The 20,642-nt window shown below is 42.1% G+C and overlaps 2 protein-coding genes across 3 annotated transcripts in view; one reads left to right on the forward strand and one right to left on the reverse strand.

Moving 5' to 3' along the window:
- tpk1 (thiamin pyrophosphokinase 1) overlaps positions 1-17,183 on the forward strand; it is a 67,871-nt gene extending 50,688 nt beyond the window's left edge. For both annotated transcript variants that reach the window (XM_063206090.1, XM_063206089.1), the window contains exon 9: positions 16,962-17,183. In XM_063206090.1, coding sequence (XP_063062160.1) covers positions 16,962-17,101 — 140 coding nt within the window. In that variant the 3' untranslated portion in view covers positions 17,102-17,183. The remainder of the gene's footprint in view (positions 1-16,961) is intronic.
- A 385-nt stretch (positions 17,184-17,568) lies between these two features.
- Positions 17,569-20,176, reverse strand: sec61g (SEC61 translocon subunit gamma). The gene is made up of 4 exons (XM_063206091.1): positions 20,058-20,176; positions 19,510-19,622; positions 17,931-18,033; positions 17,569-17,701 (listed from the first exon to the last, which is right to left on the reverse strand). Exons 2-4 carry the CDS (start codon positions 19,601-19,603, stop codon positions 17,692-17,694), a joined length of 207 nt encoding a protein of 68 aa, XP_063062161.1. The 5' UTR covers positions 19,604-19,622; positions 20,058-20,176; the 3' UTR covers positions 17,569-17,691.
- Between the last annotated feature and the right edge of the window lie 466 nt (positions 20,177-20,642).

The following is a 20,642-nucleotide window of genomic DNA, read 5'->3' on the forward strand; positions in this document are numbered from 1 at the left end:
ATTCCACGCCAAATCAACAAGAGCCCGCGCACTTAGGTCTCAAAAAATTCTGAAAATATTACCAAGTGTACCCATGGTACTTAAGAGAAGCACTGTAAATGTATTTGAATGTAAGATGTATACTCTCCATGTTACAGCCAATTTTACTGGGGGAGGGGGGTGCCCATTTTGTTCACACTCTTTTTTTGTCAAAGTTCACAAGCCCGTAGCTCAATAACTAAACCATGTAGGAAGCTCAAATTTGGCATGCTGGTACATAGATAGGAATAGTTTGTTGCAAAACTGTCAGTTTTGGTCTGTATGATCCTGCATCGTCATGGCATTCCCTCAAAGATGATACAAATTGTACTGGAGTTTTTGGCTGTGCTCTGTTTAGGCCTTCAGAAGACATATTTGTGCCCAACATAGCCTCTTGATTTTTTTCCCTTGTAGAGACAAGTAGGAACACTCTCATACAAATCTATAAATAGAAAGGAAACCCCATTAGTGTTTGACCAGATGACCTCACAAGTCTGACAAATCATTTTGGGTGTCATTTTCAGAGCTCCAGAACCCCTTGTGGGATTGTCCACAGATTTTTATTTTATTTTTTTCTTCATTCTCCATGAATTCTTCTTTTTAAAAATGCAAATGAGACTTGTCTTATGTGATGTTTTCTTTTGTAATTTCCAACCTGAACATGGGCAACATGCACATTGAGGGCAATATGTTTTCTATGCGTTTCTTCCGCTGCCATCTGCTGGTCAAAAAAAGTAACAACATGACTCCTTGTGCCTGACCTACTGTCTCTTTTGGTGTGCGAACCTGCTCCCACATTGAACGCTCCTGACATCATTTAAATTGAAAGGGATACCTGCACCCCTGCACAGGGACTCTCGGGTGATCATGTCTGGTCAAAATTTGCATTTGATTATTTAGTCTTTACATTAAATGTTATCGAAATCATGTTGCTCTCTTTTTGCATTTTGCCCATGTTCAGGGTGGAAATTACAAAAGAAAACATCACATAAGACAAGTCTCATTGGCATTTTTAAAAAGAAGACTTCATGGAGAATAAAGAAAAATATCAAATAAAAATCTGTGGACAATCCCACAAGGTGTTCTGGTGCTCTGAAAATGACACTCAAAATGATTTGTCAGAATTGTGAGGTCTTCTGGTCAAACACTGATGGGGTTTCCTTTCTATTTATAGATTTTTATGGGAGTGTTTCTACTTGTATCTACAAGGGGAAAAAATCATGAGGCTATGTTGGGCACAAATATGTCTTCTGAAGGCCTAAACAGAGCACAGCCAAAAACTCCAGTACAATTTGTATCATCTTTGAGGGAATGCCATGACGATGCAGGATCATACAGACCAAAACTGACAGTTTTGCAACAAACTATTCCTATCTATGTACCAGCATGCCAAATTTGAGCTTCCTACTAGGTTTAGTTCTTGAGCTACGGGCTTGTGAACTTTGACAAAAAAAAGAGTGTGAACAAAATGGGCACCCCCCTCCCCCAGTGAAATTGGCTGTAACATGGAGAGTATACATCTTACATTCAAATAAAGTAACAGTGTTTCTCTTAAGTACCATGGGTACACTCAGTAATATTTTCAGATTTTTTTGAGACCTAAGTGTGCGGGCTCTTGTTGATTTGGCGTGGAATGACCCTATGTTAAATAAGGACCGAATTTTACCAGCAGCGTAAGGTGAAATTCCCTAATTTGTAGTGGTGTGGATCGGCACTGCCCTCACGATCCGATTCGATCACGATTCGGGAGGTAGTACAGTAGATCCGATTCGATTCAATTCTATTAGATTCAATCCGATCCGATCCGATCCGATTCAATTCCACAATGCATTGTAATGCATTACATTTCTACTGAACGCAAAGCAAATGTTTAATCAGCCATGATGAGGCAATACAAGTAGTCAGATACTGAGCAACAATTTATTGGCTGTTTTCTGTATCAGTCTGTATCAGTCTTGCAATATTTTGAAGTGCTTTTATTTAATTTAACATTCATTTGCTCCCGAAATATCCATGGAAGTAATTGAAACTTAAAAAAAAGTGCCAGATCGATTCTGGAACTTGCCGGATCGATTCTGGATCGTCCATGCCCCGCATCGATTTGGATCGCAGAATCGATCATTGTTGACGCAACTACTAATTTGTGAAATGAAATTTACCGTTCCATTACTGTGTCATTTGTTCCGCCACGCACTCCAGCCAGTTAAAATGCACATAAGAGGTCACATCCCCGTCACGTGCGCCCCATGGCATGCAGTGCAGTGTCATGGCAGCCATTGAATAGCCGTGAGCCCCCACGCCTCCCAACACAAGCACACATGCACACTCACCCCTCCTATCCAGTGATATCCAATTTTAGTTTTAATCCATTTTAATTCAAGTTAAAAGTGACAATTTAATCATGAAAGCCTTACGGGAAGTCGTCTTTTAGCTGCTTTTAGCTGCTTTCCCCTCAAATAAAAAGGTGCTTTTATGAATTCCAGCGGGAGTTTGCGTTTGGGATGCCATTTGGGATGTCATTTCCCGCTATGAGGTAACATTATGCTGTCATCATTAGTCTGGTAGTGTGACCACTAGAGGTGCTCCGATCACCATTTTTTGGCCCGATCACCGATACCGATCACCAAAAATCTTTATCTGCCGATCACCGATCATTGCCGATCACAGAAATTATTTCCTATTTTTTTTAATAGCCTATTAATTATCCTTATTGAATATTTCTGCCCATAAACCAATCAATCTTAATTTGCACATGTCGCTTTCACAATGTAGGCCTATTATTAGGCTATTACTATTATGATTATTATTATTATTGTTATTATTATTATTATTATTATTATTATTATTATTATTATTATTAGGCTATTATTATTATTATTATTATCTTTCAGCTCTTTCAGACTAGTGTTGGTAATATAGCCTACAAGTAAGTCTACAGTATTAATCAATTTATAAGTTATTGCATATAATTACTAAACTATTTAAGATTGAATTGAAACTGAAACATTACATCAATTTATAAGTTATTGCATATAATTACTTAACTATTTGAGATTGAATTGAAGCTCAGAGACACCTGGATCTCAGTCTCTCGTCTTCTGCATACGAGAAAAAACCCTGTCGCTTTAAATGAGCAGCCTCGTGAGGAGAGCCCCTCCCCTCTCTGTCACTCACTGTCCACAGCTGCAGTGCTCCGCGACCGTTCTGCTCTCTCCCTCTCACTTCTGTCGCCGTTTGGCGTTTCAGCTACTATCAAACTAATCGACTGACTGTCAATTACAACTTTGAAAACAATAACGTTGGCATGCTTGTGCGGACAACGTGAACTTGTCGCGTGCTGACCGAGGCAACTACACAGGTTATAACGTAAAATGGCTAACGGGCGAGAAGTAGTCTATCGCAAATTACATTGTGACTGAAACACTTGAGATTCTACATACACAAAACAAGAACAAAAAACTTCACTTGAAAGAACAGGGAACACGCACAACACAGCGTGTCTGCGAGGAAAGCTCTTTCTCTGTAACACTGTCATAGAATGTAGAATTCCCTGCACAGACTCATTGAGTTTCACCGTCCATTCTCCCTAGTTGCTGTTTGGTGTTGCAGCGACTACAAAACTAATGACCTGGCTGTCCATTAGGCTACAACTTTAAAAACAATACAGTTGATGATTGTTTTGGAAACGTTTAGTTGTTGCGTGCTGACAGGCTGTAACTCAAAATAGTGAACATGGCGAGACTGACACGTCATTCACAAATTACAAGCGTCATGTAAACTGCGCATGGATCGGAAAATCAGATCATTGTTGATGCAGATATGATTATAAATGGTGAAAATGAAGGAGGGAATTCCAAAAAGTTAAAGACAAGTAAAGATGCCTTATTTTGGTGCAGTAGCTGTGCAGAGCCAGCACCTAGGCTACATGCAGGCAGCGCCAGGTGTAAAGGCGAAATGGTTGCGTGAGGAATTTAATATCTCTGGATCGGTTTTTTGATCGGCATGTTTTTCCGATCACCGATCAGGCTATTTTTGGCCATTATCGGCCGAGCATGATCGGCTGCCGAGCAATCGGAGCACCTCTAGTGTGACCACTACACTAATGTGTTAAGACGCTGCTGCAGCTTTCTGTGAATGGACCACAAGCACTCCACATGTCTACCCAACATCCCACAACAAACACACACTCACTCAGTCACACACACACACACACACACACACACACACACACACACACACACACACACACACACACACACACACACACACACACACACACACACACACTCTCTCACACACACACACACACACATCTCCCTCCTAGATGCAGGGCTCAGTGAAGCAGCAAATCTGTCACCTCCTACACTCACACACACACATACACACGCGCGCGCACACACACACACACTCACACACACACGCACACACACACACACTGAACACACATATCACTGATCCAGCAGCACTATACTGGGCAACACATTCACACATTCCCATTTCACACAGACACCCCCAAACATCCCCTATCTCCCTACTCATGTCTTTGTAGCGCAGAGAGAGAGAGAGAGAGAGAGAGAGAGAGAGAGAGAGAGAGAGAGAGAGAGAGTAGAGGTAAAGAAGGGGTTGAATAGAGAGAAAAAGAATTGAGTGATGGTATAAAACGAGATTAGGATGGAGGAAGACTGACAGAGAAAAGGAAGTAGTAAAAGTAAAGAAAAGAAAAAACACCATGAGGAGAGACTACAGTAATCTTTCTCAACGGGGGCTCTACAGCCCCCTCCAAGGTGTTGGGGAGTCTTAGGGGAGGGTTTAGGAGACATCTGTGCGGAGGCGGTTATTATGCATAATTATTATTTTTTTACTATTTATTTATTTTTTAATACTAAGGCTGGTAGGCTTATGATGATGTCAAGGGGGCGTTTGGAGGCTAATGATGAGGTTCAGGGGGCATTTATTCAAAAAAGATTGAGAACCACGGCTAATAGAGTAATGAGCCAAAGAAGCTGAGGGAATAGAGAGTAAGATTAGAGAGAAATAAACAATAAGGGGAGAGAGACGGAGACGGAGAGACAGTAAGAGAATGTGGTAAGAGGCTGAGATAAACCATAAAATATGGCCTTTAAGCTTGATTACAGAATGCATCAGACACTGAACGTTTTTTTTTTTTTTAACATGTACTTAAGCCTGATAGCAATGACGCTAAGTATAAGTTTCTTGTTACCATGCTTATATGCAGGGCTGCTGACAACTTTGGCTGCAGAAAAAAAAAAAAAACTTTTCCCCCTTGTAATGACAGAGAAAACCATTTGGGCATTGGGGATGACAGGCAGGGATAAATGTGCTATATTTGCATTTAATACATTATTTCTAGATCCTTTGCCTTTCTTGTTTTTTAAAAGGGATCAAGAACCCACTAACACCAACTTATTGTGAAATAAAATAGAATAACTAATCGCAACTTCATGAGGACCCAGTTCTGGGCCCAGGACAAGATACCCGTTTCCCCCCCCCCCCCCCCTTTCTGTGGGCATGCTCATAGGGCATAGGGACGCTGATAGTGCTAGAAGGGTTTTTAGTAATGAAATACACAGTAGGCCTATATGACAATAGCTGTTTAATGTGATGTGGAGTACCATACTTTCCTTTTCTTCTGATGTTTTTTTCTAATGACTGTATACATACTAACAACCATGAGAGAGTGCAATAGTTCTCAACCTTTTTTGAACAAACACCCCCGTGAGCTCATCATAGCCTCTCAACGCCCCCTTGACCTTAAAATAAGCCTGCCAACACCTCCCTTCAAAAAATGAAATAGACCCACCCCTGTGATCTCCTGAAGGTGTTAACACGATATAATGTGAAAAGACTGCTTTATGTCGAAAGTTAGTTCAAAGTTTGATCAAAAGACTCCTCCGTTGCAAAAGCATCGTCCACTTGTAGGTGTGCAGCTCCCCCTAGTGATCAAACTATGAACTGGTCTGATATTTCTCTGCTTAAACTATAACTTGAGAAAAGCAAATTATTCAAACAGTGAAGTGGTTATTCTGATACCTTTAGGTGTTAGTAAGACTTATTCAGATTGTGTTCTCTGATGTTCAATTTGCTAATTGCATACAATATCCCGTTAATTGTATTAGACTGAAATTGTTTTATATTGAACTCTTTAAACCTCTGGACTATAATAATAATAATAATGATAATACTTTTATTTGTATAGCATAACATGTAGCTCAAACTGCTCTTCCAAACAGAAAAAAACAGTAAACAGAAGAATTCGAAACAGCATCAAACAAAACAAATTATAAACTTTATAAAATTAGCTTGATGAAATTATAAGCGGTTTATATATATATATATATAAAATCGGTCTATCCTTAATGAAGAGCTCACCTTTGCTGATCTAATGGCCTGTCGATACTTGCTAAACAAGAGGACAAGTTCCAACTACCTGGTGCTACTGAGTAGTTGTATTCTATCCAGAACCCCTCTAATTCAGTCAGGTTACTCATCTGTCTTCTTTAGACATCCTGGTTCAAATAAATTAATTATTTTTCAATAATGGTGATATCTCAAGATTGGTAGGAACATTTCAAGACATTGAACTTGTTCTTTTGCATGAACTCATTGTTGAATTTTGATCAGTGCAGTGCAATCACTGTCCTGCTAGAAAGTCCAAACTCTGCTCACCTTTTATTTTGTGACTGACACTTGAACATTCTTTTGAAAAATCTGCTGTTTGAAAGGAATTAGTGAGACCCTCAACTGTAATAACTTTTACAGTGTGTATGCGAGCCATGCAGACCTATCAGGGTATACTTAAGGCCAGATGTCATAGAATGTATGTGTGCATGTTTTGCCATGTCCACCTGCCATTGTTAAAGATGGCCTCTCAACGTCATTTCATTAATATTGCTGTGTTCCCCATTATTATTGAATGTGTTACGCGTTGGTCCTGTTTTAAAAAATGTCCTGGTTGCTTTGTTTCAAGCCGTTTTTGCAAGCTAGCAAGGTGGCTTGTGGAGAAACGAGAGAGTGTTCCGTGTTTCTCGTGGAAATGCGTCTCTGATTGGCTCACTCCTCCTTGGAGAGAATGTAACGGGAAACAGAGTCGCCACTTCCCCCGGGTGGTACTGCACTATAGGGGCGCCAACGGAGGCGTGCAGGCTCCATTCAGGCTGTGCTCTTTCGACAGCGACCCCTAGGCGAGCTGCAGGCACAGAGCAACCAGAGTGGGCTTGCTGTATGTATGAGGCTTTGTGCTGTGTGTGTACCTGAGAGTAGCAACCAGCTGATAGCTAAGCTAAGCTAGGTTTCGGGCCACCAGACGTTGCTTGTTTTGAAAACAAGCAGAAAAAAATTACTCAACATGTTTTTAGAAAAATGGGTCGACATAAACCTTTGTGGGCAACGCCTTCTTTCGATGTGACGTGACGCAACACAGAAAGGCTTTCGTGATTCCCTCGTTTCTCTGCATTATTTATGTCAATTGGGAAACACCGGGAAACACAGCCAGGCGAGGTGACGCACCACTATGAGAGCCTTGCAAGTGAGTTTAACTTGGGGTGACTGTCCGGTCTTCACAAGGAGTGAGTAAAACTGTGTTTTATCGGAAGTTGGCCTTTAATGTCAAATAACTCTAGCTCAGTCTCATCTGACTACAGTATGATTTCCCAGTATGAAAAGTATGAAAATGCTTTTAGCTTGTCCAGATAAGCTTTCTACATAAGTTTAGCAACTTATTTCTGATGGATACACAGGAAAGCCTTTTTATCCATCAGCCATCCAAGAGCTTTTGCCTTGTGAAAAGTATACGCGGAAGGACCCAAGTCTAGCCTCGCGAGCCATCCTACGTACTTCTGCCAAAGGATTGGCTCCACTACGGTAGTCTGGCCTTGCTCTTTTGTGGAGTGTCCAGATCGGTGGGATTTTGATCGCAACGTGCACCATCTAATCTAATCACAAAACAGCCAATTAGCGAAAAAGCGTCTCACGTGGGGGCAAAAGGGGGAGGACGCTCGTGACGATGACGAAAACGTCTGCGCCAATGGCTCTGGGGTCCGTATCTCGAAAGCGTCTTTGCTAACGACGGTAGCAACGTCCTTCGTAAGAGCGACTCAACTCTCTCTCGACAGCGACGCTCACCACTAAATCCAAGGGAACGGTAAGACGGTCTTAAGACGGTCTTAAGATGGTTAGCAACGTCAAAAATCGAGACAGACCCCTGGTGTGCGCTATTTTGTTGTTGAGCAACTGTCTGCGATTGGGTGAGAACTGTCCAATCATTTCAAACCATAACTGAGTGCAAACATCCCGCTTCCTGTAATCGCGTCAGATCACACAACTTCCAGACCATAAATACGAAATGAAATTGTAGTATTATGGGATGGTCAGGACCAGGCTAGTCTAAGTCTGCACTATCAGCAGCTATGGTCTTGTAGTTCTATGGATGTGCTCTGTAGTGTGCCTGTTACCATTCTTACCATCCTTTACCCATGCCTTTTTAACTATTTTTCAACAAACTACATTTTCCTTTCACAAGTACCATTCCTGTGGCTTTCCATACTTTCCACTCAAATGGATTTCCATTTCTGGGTGTGGAGAAACATTGTCCAAGACTTCCAGATTACTTTGTGTACCTTTCTCAATATTCATAGTAATGAATTATCTTTGTTTGAAGTCTGCAAATAGTTGTTCAGAGCCCACTATAATGCTAATCTCCTATACAGAATTTAGTACAAGCCTTGTCTGCTATTATGTATGATAAAAAAAAATTAAAAAAAACATTTTAATGACCAATCACTTCTGTCTTAGTGACTGAAGGGATTCCAAAGTCATTAAAACCAGTTTGTGCTGCAAATGTGAGCTCTACTTCATATTTATGGAACAACCTCTTTAGGGTGCCCATCTTTATGCACATGCTCATTTTTGTTTAAATCCACATAAAATTGTTTCTGTTACACCTATTAAAATTCTTCCACTGCTGAAATGTTTCTCTTTCCCTACAGTTTAACATATGTTAAAATGAAGTTGCTACTTTAAAAGCTCAACGAGAAATAAACCAATGTAATGATTTTCCAAAAGGGTGCCCAAACTTTCTCATGGCACTGTATATATATTATATAAAATATATATATAAAATATATATATTTTTTTTTTTTAAATATATATATAAAATATATATACAATATTTTTTTTTGTTTTTTTTTTGCTAGGACTATAAAACACCATATAATTTCAAAGAATGTGTTTCTTAGGCTGCATCAAACCATCTGCATGAAGCCAGTCCTTGTTGAAGGCTTAGAACGCATTGTTTGCCTATAACTCCCTCATCACTTGATCATGGAGGCAGATGGCTTCCTGCAGAATAGTTTTCATACACAGTATGTTAATTCAGAGCAGCAGATGATGTTTGAACATGAGTCTGGTAGACAGGCTGTCATTAGCAGTGCAGGGCTGCAGTTTCTTTCCCAAATTGGCCACAAGGTGGCAATGTGTGCACACGTTTGCCATCAGCACTTGGCATCAGACCTCTCTTCAAACTTTGAGGTCTTATGCAGTGAGTGCAGGCATATATACCATCTTCTATATGTCTTCTAGTTTTTATGTTAATTTGATAACCAGAATTTTCCTTAAAAAAAATGAAATTAAAGCTGCACAGAGAACTGCTCTGATGCCTACCGTTTCCCGTTATAGCCCTGTCCTTTCCCCCAACCAATTTTCCCTCAAAAAGGACACACACACACACACACACACACACACACACACACACACACACACACACACACACACACACACACACACACACTGCCTATGAATTTATCAATCAACAGTCTTCTGGGGAGTGTGGGAAAGCCATCCTAGTTCAAAGAAAAAGACAGATGGAAGGAGTGGAGAGGACACTCAGAGTAGGGGAAATGAAAGGAGGAGAGGATAGTCAGAACACAGAGGAGCTTGGCAAAAGGAGGGAAAGGAAATGAAAGGAGAGGAAATGGAAGAAGAGAAGAAGAGAGGAGAAGACACTTGAAATACCGGAAAGTAAAAAAATAGAAGGAAGAGGAGGAACAGATGAAACTCAGAATAGGGGAGAGGAGAGGAAGAAAGTAGAGGAGAGGAGGGGCAGAAGAGGAGAATGGAAAAGAAAAGAGGAACGGAACGGAACGTAAAGGGGAGGAAGAAAGGAGCGGAAGGAAGTTCAAATGGGAAGTTAAGCAGCTCCAACAAAGGCGGCGCTCACTCCTGGGTTATAAAGTCCCACTCCATTATCCACGCCGGTGCCCCACTTCAACTGGCCACAACAGGGAGGCCATCATGGCTGAAAGGGTAGGCCAGTCCTTTGGCCACCACAACATGCCCACTGGTCACACATAATAGTCACCGCCTAGAGGTGTAAATAATATCGAAATGTATCGATATATCGCAATATATTATTCTGATGATTGAATTGAATCGCACCGTATCGTGGGGCATTCTTAAGTATCAAAAGTAATCAAATCGCTGGCCCCTGCCCAATAACTTAATAGAAGTGGAAAAGTAATTGGGGAAAAAATCGAATCGTATCGTGGGGCATTCTTAAGTATCGAAAATAATCGAATCGTATCGCATCGAATAATAAGATATCGATATTGAATCGTATCGTCATGGAGGCTGTGATTTACACCCCTACCACTGCCACCACTATCGCCTCAAAGCAGATAGTCCAGCAGGGCAGGCAAAGATTCCTATATAGAGAGGGGCTTTGGTTTGGTTGGCGTTTCTCAACGAGTGCTCTAATGATTTGATAAGGGCCAGTGGGGGGGGGTTGGAAAGCAGAGGTGGAGAACCATCCTTAGCACCCAGCCAAGAGAACCCAACAGTGATTTGGGGGCATTTTGTAAGGACAGAATGAGTGAGCAGGGAATGCATGCGTGTGTGTGTGTGTGTGTGTGTGTGTGTGTGTGTGTGTGTGTGTGTGTGTGTGTGTGTGTGTGTGTGTGTGTGTGTGTGTGTGTGTGTGTGTGTGTGTGTGTGTGTGTGTTTGTAGAAGTTTTGAATGTCCACCAAACAAGCAGACAGGGTCTGTTTTCTTTCTGTAATTTTTCTCTCTGTTTTTAGCCACTCTATGTGTGTGGCCTTGCTAAAGACTGACAGAGCAGTACACAACGAAAAGACAAGATAGAAGTGTCGGCGCTTTCCACTGACTAAACAAGCTGGCAGGCAGACAGGGAGTCCGGTGCTTGTGTGTGTGTGTGTGTGTGTGTGTTTGTGTGTGTGTGTGTGTGTGTGTGTGTGTGTGTGTGTGTGTGTGTGTGTGTGTGTGTGTGTGTGTGTGTGTGTGTGTGCGTTTGTGTGTGTGTGTGTGTGTGTGTTGCTTCAGGGTTATGTGAGGCCATCTCCTGTGGGGACTCACTAATGAGAACATCAATACTCCACCTCCTGGCATCACTATTTTCAGAGTTCCACTGAACAGGAGGGGGGTGTAAAAAAAAGTGCTGAAAATTGCCAAGTACTTTGTTGATTAGGGTTGGTGAGTGACCACATATGCCCCCTCCTCGCAGCCCTGTCTCGCTCGATTGGCTCCTGCTATTCGAAAAGGGATTTTAATGTGGGAACCGCACAGAAGTCAAGTGTATCCGCTTCACAGACGAGACAAGTGTTGGTGATGCAATAGAGTGTATCCAAGTCCCCTTTTTTAGGGCTCTGCTGGTGGTTGGGACACCTGACAAACTGAGCTTCAGGGACTTTTTAGGCCGTTTATTGTACTTGGCCTAAATTGCCCTGGAGGGGTTGGTTTTAATTTAGTGAAGGAATTTCTCAGCACTTCCCACCGCTCTTGAGGTGTTTAAAGTGGTCCCCAACTCGGCCATAATCACCTAAATCCTCCCATTTTGCCACATTCTGCTAGCCTTGCTATTGCCAGACTGCATCACAAGCGAGACATAGTCTGGGAACTATCTATTCGTTTTCTCATAGGAGGTCAATTTAACCTACATTGATCCAAAAATATAGGGTAACCCCAAGTCAGTCAATACGCTTATGATACTAGTCTGTCCAGTTTTGAAGCATCACTCCAATTCATTTTGCCTACTGTTGTGCAAATTTAACAAGCCATGGGTAGAAATTAGAGGAAATAACCAAAATATCACCCAAAAATGGTTATTGGTCAGGTGGTGCCAGAGCAGGTGGCTTCACAGACATGCCAGTACACCAGGGGACGTGGAGATGAAAGTGGTATTGGACAGTTCAAAACCCAGCATCAGTGGGTTCACTATCTCCTTACTTGTGCCAGGTGGCACAGGAAGAGCAGTGCCAGAGCCGTGCAAAATGAACTTTGCAGGCCACAATGTTGATGCTCAAATGGTCAGAAGCAGGTGTCATAAAGAGGGTATGAGGGTCTGGTATCCACACGTGGGGCCTGTGCTTACAGATTAGTGACACAGTAGGGAGTGATTTGCCTAAATCAGAGAACAATAATCTTTGCATATTCTGCACTGGCATCCTGTGATCTTCACAAACGATGTTGCAGGCAGCATAATGACATCTCCAGACTTTGTCATGTCAGTCATGTCTTCGGTGTGAACCTGCTCTCATCTGTGTAGAGCACAGGGCACCAATGGGGAATGTGTCAATCTTGATGTTCGCAGCTATACACTCAAATGGTCAGAAACAGACTTTATAAGGACATGTTCTTAAAGTGCGGCATCATAGGGAGCTATTTGGGTATACCAGAGAAAATCCAAGATTGTGAGATCTTGGGCAGTCATGGGTGAACGGTTAGGGCCTCAAGACTTGTAGCCCAAAGGTTGCCGGTTCGACTCCCGACCGGCCAGGTTGGTGGGGGGAGTAATCAACCAGTGCTCTCCCCCATCCTCCTCCATGACTGAGGTACCCTGAGCATGGTACTATCCCGCCGCACTTCTCCCTAGGGGCGCCATTGCGGGCTGCCCCCTTGCACGGGTGAGGCATAAATGCAATTTCGTTGTGTGCAGTGTTTACTTGTGTGCTGTGTCACAATGACAATGGGAGTTGGAGTTTCCCAATTGGCTTTCACCATAGAGGTAGAAAATAACACTAGAGGTGACACGGCAATTCGCGACAACACTGGGAAATGGCACATGGACCTTCCCAACTTCCGTAGGTAGTGTAGGCACCTTCAGTCAATGCAAGTCAATGGAGAACACGCACACCCCTGTTAAAAAATTTACTAAAACTGTGTGAATATGAAGTAACACATTGATCAAAGACCATTGAAATGTCAGGCTAAATATCTACTTAAATCATATGAGTCGATAAAATACATTTTAAAATCAAATTATATATTTTATGAAAATATTTAGCAACACACTTCAACTATTGTCCTTGTATAGTGTGTTGATGGACATTTTCACATGATTGAGCCATTTTTGACAGAGGTGAGCCTCCTCCGTTAATTTCCATATCTCTGATCTACCTACAGATAATGGCTGCTACAGATTGCCGTACAAAGGGGGGCAGGGTCACCTCTAGTGTTATTTTCTACCTCTATGGCTGTCACTTCATCATTTGTGAAGAGGAAGGGGTATGGCTTGCATAGCTCATTTTGCGGGGCTCTGGCATTGGTCTTTCTGTGCCACCTGGCACAAGGAAGCTGGCAATCCTGCTGCTGCGTTGTGAGGCACCCTATGACCTCCTCCATGTCCTCTGGCGTACTGGCACTTGACTTCTCGTGGCACCTCTTCCATGCTGTGGACACGATAAACCTTCTTACCTCAGAACCAATTGATTTGCCATTTCGGATGAGTACTAGCCTGGAGTCCGTTTCTCGATTCTTGCCTTTGCTAACCGTCTTAAGTCGGTCTTGAGTTGGTCGTAAGTTGCTCTTGAGTTGGTCTTAAGTTGCTCTTGAGTTGATCTTAAGTTGGTCTTACGTTGGTCTTTAGACGCAAGACCGACCGAAGTCGCGACCAACCTTTGGACGTACGTACGTACGTTCTCAGACGAGGAAGTCTTCGGAAATGCTTGGAGTGTCTCGCCTCAGCTCGGCTGCATTGGTCGCAAACAAAGTAGTGACGGCGTCATGATTCACGTGGCTGTCAGATACAATAATTACAACGCTATCAAAGTCCACAAATCTTTGTCAACACAACCGTGCCCTCAAAACCATCCCTCTTCGACAGCAGAAACCAAATAATGCATTACATGTCACAATGTCTTATATTTTATTCCGGTTTTGCTAAATCAATTTACGACAAGTCTTCAGTACTTCTCTCAGAAACCGGTGGTTGGTGGATGAGTGGTTGTCATGCCTTGCCGGAGGGTAATAGCAATGATTCTAGACCCGAAGGGATAAATGTATGCATGGACTTTTAAATCTCTAACATCCATAATATTCTCCTCTGAGTCCGCTTCAGTTCTAATTTTCACAATATGTTGTCGCAGTGGGAAACAAATACCCACGCGCGCACAACATGGTCGGATTGCACACACACATTAATTAAACTTTTCTGTCTATATTACCCTACACGAACTCCAACCCACGTACATCGCAACCCTGGACAAAATGCAGCTTTATGAAATAATGGGAGGATAGCCTACTCTGAAAGGCATGCGAGATCACATTGGGATCATTTTACTTTGCACATTTAGCCTACTTTACGCGGCCACCTGGTTACTCTGTGGGAGGCAGAGGGTTGAGAATATGGACACACACGCGCGCGCGCGCACGCACGCACGCACACACACACACACTTGTCGCGCTGTCTTTGGGTCTCTGTTGTGGGTCAAATATATGTCTAACCGTTGTTACCCATATCTCTAACTTGAAGTGACTCAAGGCGCTTGCTGGAGAAAGCTCAGTCTTACTGTAGTTGATCAGATGTAGGCTATTTTTTAAGCTTAAACTCTGTAAACCCAAAGGGATGCCTTCGGGCTGGCCTCTGACACTGCCAACACCCGAACGCATGTAGAAGAACTCTAAGTGCGAGACAACAGCGAGGTCCTTCCCCACGCAGAGTGGACAGTTCAATGATGTTTGAAATGATAACTGAAAGGAATCGATCATTCTAAAATCTATATTTGGTTGCTTATGTCGTCTTCCTGCCTGCACGCCCTTACGCGCAAAATAGGCTACAAGAAAAACAATTGCCATTATGAGCTTTACGCGTAAAGATGTGCAGGAAGGGATGATGCACGGAGGGTCCGTCAAACACAGTACACATGACATCTCCATGAAAGTCGTTAAATACTTGTCAACGCAATCATGTCACCGAAATCCATCCCCAATAACCAAATGTCGGTCTACATATCACTGTAGCATAATCACTCCAAATAACTACACAGAAATGGCCGGTGAAAGCGTGATGGCATGTATACTATCCTAATTCTCACTTGCTGGTGGTAACTGGTAAAATATCCATTTCGGCTGAATTTTAAATTAAGCGCAGGTGCCTTATCTGCACAACAGTATATCCAGTATATCCACTTCCACTCATCTCTCTCTCTCTCTCTCTCTCACTGTGTGTGTGTGTGTGTGTGTGTGTGTGTGTGTGTGTGTGTGTGTGTGTGTGTGCGCGCGCGCGCGCAATTCGGGCATATTCGCAACTCTCTGCCTCCTCTCCCTCCTCTCCCTCGTGCGCAGTGACAGTGGACCGTGTGGCTGACGCCATTGCGAAGTTATTTGGCGCGATTTTATTGTGCAGTGATATGTACAGCGACATTTGGTTATTGGGGTGGATTTTGGGGGCATGATTGTCTTCACAGGTATTTAACGACTTTCATAAAGATGTCATGTGTAGCCTACTGTGTTTGACGCACCTTTCAATCTTCCTGCACATCTTCAGGCACAATGTTTTTTTTTTTTTTTTTTTTTTAATCTCTTTTTATTAAACACAAAACAGAGTTACATTCTTAATGGCAATTATTTTTCTTGTGGCCTACGTTGGACGTAAGGACTTGCTGGCAGGAAGACGGCATACACAAACAAATATATTTAAAATTGTCTAATCATTGGACATTTTGTGTGGTAAAAGTTAGACGCTTGTGCACTTGGTGGCAGTAATCAATCACTGTCACTTGAACTCTGCCTGAACCTGCCCCAAGACGCTGAAATGTCAGGAGCAAGACCAACTTAAGAACAACTTAAGAACAACTCAAGACCAAGCCGGAAGACTGTCTTACGAGCGACTTAAGACCTTGGTTACAACGTTGGTCTTAAGAACGAACAAAATGGCTAACGTCGTTAGCAAAGGCACTGTCGAGAAACGACCCCCTGGGAGACAAAATGAGTACCACTAACTGAGCAATTTCAGTGGGTTATCTACAGGGTGTGAAACTGTCAAAATGCATATGACCAAAAAAAACAAAACAAAAAATGGTCTGTGACGCCACCTGCAGAATAACACTATTTTGGGGGGCATTGTTACTTCTAATTTTCACCAATTGGTGGCTAAATTTGCACATTAGCCAAAATGGATTCACAATGAGTGTTGCTTCAAAACTGTACATGTTTAGATCACAGAAGTGACTTAGATCAAATTGCTTTGTTTTGGTGTTAATTTTATTTGGAGCGGTGTACTACCTACACCTTGTAAAGCTGTTTTCACTAAGGTGGATCTGTAAACAAAATACAAGGTTCCATAACTAATAGGTCTTGTCCTCCCTCACAACAGATTTTAAAATTGTGAATCTTTCTCCACACCAATCAAGGCCATAATCCCAGCCCTCCGTTTGTGTCAAACACTCACATCGCCACTTCAGTCTTGCTCCCGCATATCTCCCTCTGACCTCCCATCAACCAACCTTTAGAAGTGCATTGCAATGGACCATGAAAGTTCCAATGAACTTTGCGTTCCAAATTAATGTGGAATCCATGCATCATAATCCAACACAGAAACACATTGTTCAAGTATGTGTTCAAGTATGTGTTCAGAGGTTGTTCTGAATAAACTGCAACAAGTTATTACAGCGGTTCCATTTTCCTTTGTCTGCAGATAACCAGGTGCTGGAGTTCGGGAAGCTGGTCAGCACGTCCAACACCTACCAGCCTCACGATCCTAGCGAGGGCAGGAAAGTAGTGACCGTGACCTCAGACAAGCCTCTGCTATGGAGCATGGGCATCTCCATGAAGTAGCCAACCAAGGCGGTCTACCCTCCACTGGACCAAAGGCTTAAAGTGATACTGTCCCATTTTTGGAAATAAGCTCATATTACACCTCCCCTTGAGTTAAATAATTGAGTTTTACCTTTCTCCTGTACTTTCAACCGTTCTCTGAGTATGGCAGTGCAAATTTTATCTCCATGCTAGCAGTTAACACAGAATTCTATGAGACCAGCTGGCAGCTTACTGGTCTCATAGGAGTCAATGTTAACTGCTAGCTTGGAGGTAAAATTTGCACTGCTGTACTCCGAGAGCGGTTGAAAGTACAAGAGAAAGGTAAAACTCAATTATTTAACTCAAGGGGATGTGTAATATGAGCTCATTTCCAAAAATGGGACAGTATCACTTTAAATCAAACCTCTTCCAAGTGTACTGTATGTGTCAAGATGAACTTATTCCAAGTGCCTTCATGACGTTTTGTAATGAATTACCATGGCATGCCATTTTCCCCACTTGATCATTTATTAACAAACAGAAAACATTTAACACAAAAACGTAGAAATTGTCCACTCATTCTAGTCAGTCGTCAGCACGGTTTCCATATAAAGACAGCACAACAGCATTCAGCCGCCACTGTGGAGAGAGAACATAAGACGTGCATAACATTATTCACATGTGACTTTAGTCTGGACCAAACTGTATTAACCAAATGTTAGAAGAATATTCTGATTTAGTTGGAAATACTATGCACTTTAGTATGATGTAACGCGCAACAAGAAAATCATGATCACTGTACAACTTTTATATTACTAATAAATTAACACTTAAAAATGTCTCTTGGCTGACTTCATTTAATACTTACACAATGATGTTGTTGATGGGGATGTGGATGAGTTTGACAAAGAATCCGATGAAGCCCATGATGGCAAATCCAATTGCTGTTGCCATGGCGATCTTCTGGAATTCTACAAGAAGACAACAATCACAGGTTAGAGAATGTTCCATTATTAAAACCCTTTATCCTGCTTTATTGGCACTAATCAAGATTCCAGTTCTTCTCTAGTACAGTATTCACACATTTGTGTACTCAGACCTGAGGATGGCAACATCCTGAGAACCTTTGCTATATCATTGCCAAGATGCTCAGACACCAGCACTGCAGAGAATGCTACTCTAATGATGGGCACTGTGTAGACAGAGTCAACATATTCCCCAATTAATCATAAAGAAAAAAACAAAAGGGAGAAGGACTATGCTCCACTCAGTAGATAACTACACACAGTTATCTACTATATTAAATAACAGAAGCCTAAGACAATAACAAATAATTTATAACAAATCATTTTAATTAAATAGTTGTAACACTTCAGTTGTACAGGTAGCTGTTAAAACCTGCTGGGCATTGCTGCCTGTCGCACCTCCTCCGGTGCCCATGGGTCAGCGAGAGAAAATAAGACTGACTGTACATTTTACTCGTCCCTATTCATTTCCACCCGGGACCCAAAGCCCTTACGAATACCTGAAAACCTAGTTCGAATCAAGCGGATAGCTTAGTGGTACAAAGTGCAATTTCAGTTTCACCAGCATAACGCTTTAAGCCAATCATCACAGCATGATTGTGCTTCCAGCCAACAAAAACCTGACTAACCAGACATGCCATTCAGATTACAGATGGACACTTCACAAAAAAGTGATATTTGGATTTCAGGTGAAATGTTAGGCTGAACCTAAATAGAGTTGCACAAATCCTCATAGACCCCATCTTCAAGCACAGAGGCATGGAAGCGGTCCACTTTACACTTCATCCACTTCATCTTCTTAAATAATGTACATTATCAAAAGCCAAATATTGTAACACTTTCAGAGTCCTGTTTGCCAGTGCAACAGCCTGGTTTACATGGTGGGGGTATCCTACCGTCCTCTGGCCCTGGATCACGATTAATTAGTCCCTCTTTAAGATGAGGTGTACTCAAGATGCGTAGCTGATGTCATCAGGCTACCACCCCCATCATTAACACAACCTCCTAACTTCTGTTGAGTGAGTGACACTGACAACTCATCCCAAATAAGAAATAACACTTGGGGGTCGTTTATTTGTGATGAAGAAAGACACGTCACACGTAATCCCACACATTATAATAGCAAAGTTACTACCCTGTTAATAGTTCATATGGAGACCAGTCAGGAAAATATTAGCGACAATTTGCATCGATAAAAGATCAACAATGTGTCACGTTTGCGCATTGATGCGGTTTATCAAGTGAAGACACACACATGACATTCTTTGCCATGTCTTTGGCAAGAGCCTCATTTGAACGACACACGTCAGCAAATGTCAACTACTTCAATACTGTATACGTACATTAAGATACATTTGCATACTTTCGCATTGCACACACAGTTTACCGGTAATTTAAATACACTGCAAACAGGCTACCAACCTTTTCTGTCGGGTTTTGTGCACCTTTTCACCAGTCTGATGGAGTCCTTCACGAATTGCCGACTGGGCTCCACGAACTGCATTACTTGATCCATGGTGGTACAGTGGGGTTTTCTAAATCAAAATAGAAAGGGGAAATTAACAATGTGACAGCATACCGAACAAAGCCAGCCTTGGCTAGCTACTGTGATTGCTTCTGAACAGTCTCTGGCGTTGGTATTGTCGACGTAGCCTACCCGTCAGCTAATCTGGAGCAAGCCATCGTTTTAAATGGTTTAGTTTACGATTATTTAACAGCGACATATCTCAGTGAAACAATTCAGCAAGGGAATACATGCAGTCTGCTAAAAAAGAAAGAAAGGAAGTCGTTTGCCAGCATTTCGCCAACTTCTATCTCTGTCAAATAAGCAAGCTAGCTAGCCATAGTTTCAGAGAAAATGCCCTCAAGCTTTTTGTTTTAATTAGTCAGTTGTATGAACACGCACGCTAATTTCAGCAAATATGTCACCGTTAAAACACCAAAATGGATATTTAATCCGTTTTGCATACCTGCTTAGCGTCAGGTGTTGACAATCTGACCGGCTGATGTTTCTGGCCACGTATGTCTTGAGAAAAAGGTTTTTAGCTGAAAGGCTGACGTAGCGTTAAAATCCACGGAAGCCCTTTCCGGTTATTTACTCTGCTTACCAGAATACCGTATCGCCATCTACAGGTAGGGAGTATAAACCGGTCTTTCACGTCTTCTTTGCCTGCTTTTGAAACAAAGCTTTCTGAAAAAAGTCCATCTCCTTTTTTAGGTTTGTCCTAAGACTAATAAGAAAAATCAGAAAGATGCATGATAGGCCTGCTTTTAGATTGTTTTTATTTATTTGTATTATGATATTTTATTTACTTTTATTAGCCTATTACTATTGTTATTGTTGTCAGACAAACAGACAGACAGACAGTCATTGCAACACCTGGCCTGTCCCAACCCCCTCCGGCAGATAACATCTGTCTGTCTGTCTGTCTGTCTGTGTGTCCACCTCACAATGTGTTGTGTCATCATGGCATACATGCACGCACGCACATGCACACAGTGTTGACCAGAGCCAAGTTATCTCTATAATTGCTCTTGTAATTTGAAGAAGTAGG

The sequence above is a fragment of the Engraulis encrasicolus genome, chromosome 9 (assembly GCF_034702125.1).
Source record: "Engraulis encrasicolus isolate BLACKSEA-1 chromosome 9, IST_EnEncr_1.0, whole genome shotgun sequence".
Lineage (NCBI taxonomy): Eukaryota > Metazoa > Chordata > Actinopteri > Clupeiformes > Engraulidae > Engraulis > Engraulis encrasicolus.